Source organism: Agrilus planipennis, unplaced genomic scaffold, assembly GCF_000699045.2.
Source record: "Agrilus planipennis isolate EAB-ADULT unplaced genomic scaffold, Apla_2.0 scaffold72, whole genome shotgun sequence".
NCBI lineage: Eukaryota > Metazoa > Arthropoda > Insecta > Coleoptera > Buprestidae > Agrilus > Agrilus planipennis.
In genome coordinates, this window is record NW_020439081.1 from 192,814 (window position 1) to 202,472 (window position 9,659).

The 9,659-nt window shown below is 32.9% G+C and overlaps 1 protein-coding gene across 2 annotated transcripts in view; it reads right to left on the reverse strand.

Annotated features, from left to right (window-relative positions):
• Window positions 1-9,659, reverse strand: part of LOC108733215 (rhophilin-2-like) — a 22,354-nt gene that overhangs the window by 10,773 nt on the left and 1,922 nt on the right. The window contains exon 1 of one of the 2 annotated variants that reach the window (XM_018464304.1): window positions 4,275-4,519. The exons of the other annotated variant lie outside the window; for it this stretch is intronic. Coding sequence (XP_018319806.1) covers window positions 4,275-4,322 — 48 coding nt within the window. The 5' untranslated portion in view covers window positions 4,323-4,519. Of the gene's footprint in view, window positions 1-4,274; window positions 4,520-9,659 lie in introns of those variants that run through there. 2 annotated transcript variants of the gene reach the window in all.

A 9,659-nucleotide genomic window follows, 5' to 3' on the forward strand; every position in this document is an offset into this window, starting at 1 on the left:
TAGGACTGACGACCTTATGAAGATGATGAATGCTCATAGAAAGATAGTTCGCATATTAAAAGCTCAAGCCATTAGTATAAATAGCAACAGTACGAGGATTTTTCTTCATTTTTACGTCAAAGGCAATTAAATAGATTATTTTGTGAATTCCTATAACGTTCTTTATAATTTACCAGGCATTAAATTTTATTACCTGTCTTTAAAATGCATTCTCATTTACATTTGCAGGAATTTTAATATAATCTGTAATCCAGTTTTGTTGCCTTGATCTACTATCGCTTTATCGAAATTATTATTATACTGAAGAAAATTTATGAACATAAATTATTATCCATGCGTACGCCAATAATTAATTTTCAGAAATATGTTACTCTATTTCTTATTATTAACGTAACTTCTTTCCGCTGATTGCGAGTTGAACAACTAAACAATTTATTTACAGTGTTGAGCTGAATTAAATTAACTATAAATCATAACAGCACAGTTTTTAATTATAATATCGTGAACTGTTAGTGGAATAATTATGTTATATTTTTGATTTTATTTAATCTTATTAATTATCATGGAAAAGCAGTTTACTTCATCTTAAAGCATATTCCTAAAATACTGAAGTAATATTTTTTGTATTAGCTGCTTGGTTTAATTGTTCATTGTAGTTCTGTACCAAAATCAGTTTTAAATGAAAAAAATTTGTAATACGTTAAACAAAAATGTTTTGATAGGATTGATATGGAAAATACGATAATTAGCGATTGTAGTATGGAACTATCTTTTAGTTACTAATATTTCGACTGATAATTCAATCTCCTTCAGGATTCTGCAATAATTGTTATAATTAAAATAAATTTACAGATGGTCTGTCAATTCAGACGGTTTGTAATCCCTTTTCAATAATGTAACGGAAACGGATATTAGAAGACGGTGAAAATTTATTTATAAATGAGTACCAATACACATAATATTGTTTTCTCAAGAATATTATGTAAAGTTGTATGCACAGGAAAATTAAACTTGATCGTTTTATACGTGAACCTAAATACCGTTCATTTTATATCTTAATTAACTTCTTCGTCCTTCTGAAATAAACTTTGCAACTGTAAAACGCTGGATCTTGTAATATGACACGATATTTATTGACGACAAATCGTAGGAACATTATTTATTTCTTAATAATTAATTTAAAAGTCAAAAACTAAAGAGTATGAGAATAAATAAATAAATTACCAGTTGTAAGCGATTCATTAGATAGCAATGGCAATTAACATTAGCTTTACGGTATATGCTCTTATTTCTTTATTTTATTTATGATGCAAAGTATAGTTATAGAGTTGTTAATTAAAAACATAAGTTGGTTGGAAAAATATGGTTATTATAGGAAGTTCAGTGTACTGTTTTTGAAGTTGGGTTTGAGCATTCTAATAGTGTTTGCAACACCGCCAAAATTTTCCAGTGACCTCTAGGCGTATCATCTATAGAATATCCTTTATAAATTCCCTATTTCTTCGCATAGTTCTATATATGAAAAAAAAGTCAATACTAATTATGGTAGTAATGTCTTTATTTGATTATAAAACCGATACTAACGTTTCATTTCTTGTTGGGAAGCTTTGTCAAGGTAGATTCTCTTGGTTAATTACAAATTGTTTAAAAATAGTTAGTGTTTGCAATCGGTTTATGATCTTGCGAAAAACTTGAAATCCAAAAGCACACATATATAAAATAATAAACTAGAGAAGGCATTTGCGGCTAGTTGGTGCTGTCTTTTAGTGCAGTTTTCAACTATTTATTATTTTATGGACTGATGCGTTTCTGAGATGCTTCCTAACGTTTCGTCAGCACAAGTGGTGAGTTTCTTCAAAGGTCCTACCATTTTCTATGCTGTAAACTACATATCTGGCATCTAAAATGGAAGGACCTCCAACCAACGACAGCCTTTAGAACCGAATCAGGACAGCATCAGTCCATAAAATAATAAATAAATAAATAGTTAAAATCTACACTAAAAGACAGCACGATATATAAATAAAATAATAAATTATATTATAGAAATTAGACACCATGTAGCGACATTAAGGGACACTGTTACACTGATGAAGCCTCCCGACAAGAGGCGAAACGTTGGGGTTGGTTCTGTATTCAAATAAAGACATTACTACCCGCATAAGTCTTGACTCTATTTTCATATATGCTTCAAGTCCCAACTTCAACGTTATATATTTGTTATAAATATAACGAGCTTCATCATAATTGTATCATCCATAGTTTATATAGATATAGATAACATTATTAATCGTCCTTTATTTGTGCACTCGTAATCCTTGCTGATGTTATTGCCTGTGTGAAGTCAAGTGCGGTGCAAAAGAGACTTTAGAACTGGTTCTTATATAAGATTTCCTGGGTTGCAGTATAGTCTACAATAACGGGATTTTATTTCTTTTATCCTTTTACATGTAATAGATACATCCGTTTCAAGCAGCGCTTATGCGTGAAGAATAAATGAGGTGCAATTGCAGGATGCGTGATGCTCTTGTTAGAATTAATGCGCCGTGCTTTGGAAATAAGGGATTGAAATGTACACAGTTAATAAATTCTGATCGCGAATAAATGTTGGCAATAACTACAGTGTCGATCCAACATTGTGCTTTTTTTTTTATAACGCACATAGGTATTACAACCACAACGGAAAAAGTGGTAGGTACCTACAGCCTGATACCTCACGATTTTTTAAATAAATTAAATTGACTAATCAATTTTTAATCCTTATTCGGTCTTCTAATGGGTTAATATTTTTTACGAATTAAAAAAAATTAAAGTAGGAGAGCAGAGGAAGGTGGAAGTCAATAAGAAATAGGCGAGATAGGTTAGTAGGACACCTTCTCAGGCGTGAAGGTCTAGTCAGAGACATATTAGAGGCAGAAACAGGAGTTAAGAGGGGTAGAGGTAGACCTAGATTAGATTACTGTTCGCAAATAGTTAAGGATGTGGGCTGTTCTAGTTTTAGGGAAATGCGAAGTTTAGCTCAGGATAGGAAAGAGTGGAGGTACGTGTCCAACCAGTCTTAGGACTGACGACCTTATGATGTTGAAAAAATTGATATTAAAGTTTATTTATTTAAGGGATTAACTGTGGAATCAGAAACGCACCAAAATTTTGCCTGAAAATTCGCAATGTAGAAAGATAAACAATTCTTGCAAAATTTAATAGAAACTTAATAAAACATTACTATTTTATGTTATGGACAGTGCATATTACAAAAACCTTAAGATTTGTTTAAAACATTTACTCTGGACTAGACGCCTTTTCCCGTATAGAATTCAGTTAGTGATCTTAGAATTGTAGGGGTGGTATTTAGAAACTTATTTTATGGTGGATAATACCGTTATATAAAGATAAAGACCTTTTGTTCAAGCAGTTTCGGCTATGCATTGATCGATACATCAAACTTTGAACCCCCTTTCTTTTCTTAGTGTTCGCCTATGTATAAGGAACGAACAGGGGTGGACAACCTTTTGTGTAATGGGGGTCAGATTATAAGTGTTTTTTTGAAAATATAAAAGAATTTGTTAATTAAGAACCACGTTTATTTCTCGTATCGTTTATAATGAATTACCATGAAATAAAAAAAAAATAATAAGTATAAATGAAAATAATTAATGCGATCTCTGGTGCCTTTTTGAAAATATAAAAGAATTTGTTAATTAAGAACCACGTTTATTTCTCGTATCGTTTATAATGAATTACCAGAAATAAAAAAAAAAATAATAAGTATAAATGAAAATAATTAATGCGATCTCTGGTGCCTTATAGATTTTGATAACAATTCAATGTCCGGTTCGATTTGTCTGGTGCTTAAACGCAAGTTGCTTTCCAAGCTCGTGTCAGTTGTTGAAGTTCTGTATTTTAATTTTAGAAACTTCATTTTTGAGAAGAACTGTTCACAACGATAGGTTGAGCCCAATAAAGAGTAAATGTACTTTGCATTATCAACAGCGAATAAATATTCGGCACAATTATTGTTTCCTATATTTGGAAGGTAAAATAACAGACTAACAGGTATCAAACGTATAAAGGAAACTGCTATTTATTATTCTTTAGAAAGGTCTTTCGGGCTGGAGTTGGCCCGCGGGCCGTAGGTTGCCCAGACCTAGGGGTTTAGACTGCCCGTTGATATATGGGTCAATCGTACAAATCCAAAATCCACTCAAGTAAAACCATGGACAAATTAGTTTAGAAGATGTGCATATAGGTATTATATAACTAACGTTATTCCTTACCAAATTAGAAATATCAGGTAAACTGCCCAACAAATTGTTTTTTTCCATTTTACCAATTCCTTAAAACTTTCAGTTAAACACACGTTTCACACAAAATCCTAGATCGACGGCTGTTATTTTAGAAATTAACCACTTTACACGGATTTGTTAAACTTTTTACATATTAAGTCATTAAGTTTCTGCGATTCTGTAGCGCTAAATTCACCAGTTTGTTGATGAAGAACAAGAAGTAGCACGCTCAACAAACACTAGCTATATGCAAGTACGTATTAATGCAAGATAGACATCTCATGCTGGTGGGAGAAAAGATTGAGAGACAATTCTTTGGAGAAAGCAGAAAGCAGAAACGAAGTGGACCTCGCTGCAGGTGATTTTCTTTCTACAGCAGAAACAAGGCTCGTTTTGCTGCTATGCGTAGGTCATAAATAATGCATTTCATTTACTACTTGGTATCCACTTGCGGAGCTTGCATGAGAACAAAATGGATATAAATTCAATAAGGAGCGTCATTATTTTATTCCGCGGTAAATGTTTGTAAGGTGCAGTTTATTATGTAAAAAGAATTTAACTGTCATGAAAGTTGAACATGTTTATAGAGGACTTTATTTAGGTACTGTTATTTTCTAAAGAAAAAGTTAATGGAATTTTGTACGAACAGTGAATGGGGTATGATTTTTAATTCTGAGCGCACCATCATAGGAAGTAGATACTGAAACGTGGTAGAGCATAGGGACCATCATCATCACTTCATTATTATACCCACTTCACTACATAGTATAAAACAAAGTCGCTTTCCCGCTGTCTGTCCCTATGTACCTATGGTTAAATCTTTAAAACTGATGATACAACATTCTAGATTTAGCTGATTATTAAAGAGTCAAACAAATAGGTGACCTTAGACCTATGTTATCCATGTTCTTGAACCTAAATTTTCCTAAAGGAAAAGTAGGGAATGAGCGAATATAAAGATAGGAGACGAAAAATTAGAAGAAGTGACCGATTTTAGGTATCGAGGAAGTCATATAAGTCAGGACGGAAGGACTAGTAGGGATATAAAGCAGAAGATAGTGCAGGGTCCAGTCGCCTTCATTAAAAAGAAGTCACTTCTATGCTCGCAAACGGTTAATTTAGAAATTAGAAAAAGTTTGTTAAAGGTGTATGTTTGGAGCACGGTTGTATGGGTGCGAAACATGGACAGTGGGCGAGGCGGAAAAGAAAAGGTTAGAAGCGTTCGAAATGTGATGTTATTGGTAAATGATGAGGATACCGTGAATAGACAATGTTAGAAATGAAGAGGTATTAGAAAGAATACGAGAACAGAGGACTCTATGGAAGTCAATAAGAAATATGCGAGATAGGTTGGTAGGACATCTCGTCAGGCATGAAGGGCTAATCAGAGACATATTAGAAGCAGAAACGGAAGTTAGGAGGGGTAGAGGTAGACCTAGATGTTCTAGTTTCAGGGAAATGCGAAGATTAGCTCAGGATAGGAAAGAGTGGAGGTGCATGTTTAACCAGTCATAGGACTGACAACTTTATAATGATGATCTTTTACTACTCTCCATTTTATAATAGTAGAGTCCTAAAAGTGCAATCTAGCGTAGGGGCATACTTGAGTTTCGCAATTAATGCGTATACAATATCAATACTTTTACAGCTAATTTCAGAACTTAAATAAAGAGAAGCACTACCGATGCTCAGTCAAGCCATCAAACATTCTATAATTTGATTAAAGAATCCTTCCAGTCTGTAACAACAACATATGTTATTTACGACTAATACAATGCATTGTACCTTGTAAACCTTTACATTCTGATTTACTGAATATCAATACAACAAACAACTTATACCCAGGCCCAAATTACAATAGTTTCGAAATTTAATAATAACTTATTCTGATTCAAAGCAGGAAATGCAGGAAACTCCGAATTTAACAATGTCTTTTTTAACCATATTTTCAACTGTCACGTATTCCACACAATATGGACCTTTAAAATTAAATAAAGATTAATTATATATTTTTCTGTTAAATAAAAGATTTTTATAACATCCAATCGAAACTTTGGTTTTCTTTCTCTATAAAACTGAACAGTGACTGTGGCAGTAAATTTTCATGATATTTTGAAATTTATAGAATTGTGCAGTTGTTGTATGTATAGGTACCTAATGTAAAAAGGACATCAATTAGTACGTTCTTCTCTTTCTATAGACGTCTTGATGACTTGCTTCTTTTTCATAGGTACAAACAAGAAGCAAAAACAAACAAAAAACAATTGTGAACGTGATTGTTTCAAGGAGCGTTCACCTTTTTCCTTATTCGTTGTGTCACAGAACAATCGTTGTTCTAAAGGGGTTAAAGTACGTTTGCCACCACAAAATAAACGTCATTTTGTTGGCTTCCGGATGTAAACGCGCCTCATGTTAGAATAAAACTGTCGTCGTGAAACACCGTGTTGTCAGTAACAAAAGGAGTTCAAAGACAAGAAAATTCCGGTACATTTGTAAATACAACGAAAACAATAAACCATTTTAGGATATTTTTAGGTGAATATTTTAACAATGGAAACAATAGCAAGTAGATTGTCATATAAATATACGCAAGCCGAAAATTTAAAGTCACAGCCAACCTTAAAAGGTTATAGGGGTTCAAAGTTAATAAATATGCCAATTATTATACATTTCTAGGCATGTAAATATTTATATAGTCATTCTTAAACAATATTCAAAGGTAAAACTAATGGAAAAATACATAAAGATATTGAGAAAGTTGTATAAAACATTATTTAAATAACTTTATCAATAGGGTAAGTTAGGTTAGGTTATAAAGTTCGACCCTCCACCTCCACCCGCTTGAAAATAATTTTTTCATTGAATTTTATTTGAATTATAGTGTATGAAAATTGTCAAAATAATCAACTTTCCACCCCCATAACTTTTTATGAGGGTGAGACCGCCACGAACTTTTTATGGTACAGAAGTGGGGGAGACCTCTTTCGATCCCACCCCGCCATCATCTAGACGTTTACCATTGTTTCTTACCGGGAGAGTTACTGTATCTACATTCGAGGAAGTAATTGTATGCAGGATATATAAATTTTAATCGTATAAGCGCACGTTTAATAATAATAATGGTAGATCTATAACATAACTATTAATTTTTTATTATTTTTCTCCCAGCGTTATATATTCCGTTATAAACAGTTTTAATTTTTTTTTTTTATATAATAACGTTAAATTGGTCTGTAGAAATTCAGGATCTGAATAAAAGTGTGTCAAGAAGCTGTATAGCCGAATGTCCAGTTAACTGTTTTGATTCAGATATCATATATTACGAAATCGTTTTATTAGGTAGGTATATCTACCTACCTGCAGAGAGCCAAGACCATTAGAATTGGAAAACCAACATAAATTTACTTTGCGGCGTGCTAAGCAGGTTCGTAAATTAATTGCGTCAATTTACATCTTACTTAGCCAATGTCATGCGAAGAGCCAAAACATATTTGTTTTCTATATATAAGTACCTACTAGTAAGGAAGAAAAAAACAGTTTGAAAACCAATAAGTACTAATGGCTCTTGAGGAGGTGTCAAAATGATAGATAATAATTTACTATGTGATATTTCATGCAAAATTGTATAATGCATTTTTTATTTGGCGCATTATTACGACAACAAAACTATATAAGTGAATGCAAGATATAAACAAAACAAGATTTTATTTCCGTTATTCAGTAATGGAACCTTTGGATGTTTCATTCCCACCAGTAGTACCTCTGACTTAATACTCTAATGCAAAACTGGAACGGTGATGCCGAATTCCCTTCCGCAGGTAGTTTTGGTTAAAATATATATGTCGAATTCCCTCCCGTTCATATCAGCTGCGATTATTAAGTTAACGACTACTTACCGATTTTATTTATCTAAAATAAATATATATTTATAGGGCACTTCAGTACATCAGTAAATTAAAGATAAAATAATTTCAGAAAGAAAACACATATCAGTTATGAAATGTTTATTTATTTAATTTTAAAATGATTTCCCACTACCTGAACACACTCAATGTTTGGAAATTCGTGTGCGTCTAGCTTTTTGATGCAATCATCCAGAAAAACTTTATTAGTTTTAGTTTGTCTTGTATTTGACCAATAGAAGGGTAGTCTGATAAAATTATTATTGTTATTGTGGTGCCTATAATATATGAATAATATTAAGATTAATATGTAATGTGAGGCTGTGTTATTTAAACAACTCTTTATGACTTTATAGTGGTTATTAGCACTCAAGGTCTGCCGCCGTTGGGAGGCAATTGATGTATAATTAGGAGGGAATTCGACATACCGAAAATTTTAACCCTAATTAAAAACAGGTATATGGGAGGGAACTAAGAATTATCCAACCGGAAGGTGGAGCGGATGGCCCTCTCCAGCCTTCTTTTAGGCGAGTCCACCACCCAGAAATTCGAATGAGTATTTAGAGGTTCAGATTCAGATTCTAACAAAATTTTCCACATTTTGGCAAGCCGAAGGGTCGTCCTAGTCAAAATTGAAAAATATTGGTGGGACTGCGGTCAACCAGATGATCAAACGTCACACTTCCATGACACATGATACCTGCTTTACACAAAATTATACTTTTAAGAAATGCTTATGACGTTTTAGCCATTGGTTGGCTTTCAAAATCTTCTAAGTGGAACAGAAACATTGAAAGTAGGAAATTACCTTTACTTAGCGCTGCGACATATTATATATTATAGATATAGTATATGAATAGATATGTGCATGTAACATTGCTATTATCTAAAGACTGCAGGAGTTGTAAACAGGATTATAATTAGTATACCACTCGTTATCCCTCGTGCAATTAAATGAGCAAGGAATAAGTAGCTACTAAGAAACTTGTGTTATGCAGTTAGGGTTTCCTGTTTCGTGGAACAATTTCTACCGCAGCGGAGGAAAATTACTTGATATATAAGCCATAAGAACGGATTATAGAAGTACTTCCCGGAAGAAGCAGATGGTTATGAGATTATCTTTTCGTTTTACTTCATTAATAACAAAACGTGACGTACTTGTATGTACATGGGCTTATTGTTTCATAGGCGTGCAATTATGAACAAATTGAGCTATTATTGTAGGTGGATTATGATAGGAAAAATGGGAATTAATAAACTCGTATGTAGAAATTCCGGTTTCACAGGAAACTGTTTTAACTTCAAGTACATTAACATTTGCGTTAACTTTAAAATATATTCATCATCATCATCATCATCATAAGGTCATCAGTCCTAAGACTGGTTGGACACGTACCTCCACTCTTTCCTATCCTGAGCTAAACTTCGCATTTCCCTAAAACTAGAACAGCCCACATCCTTAACTATTTGCGAA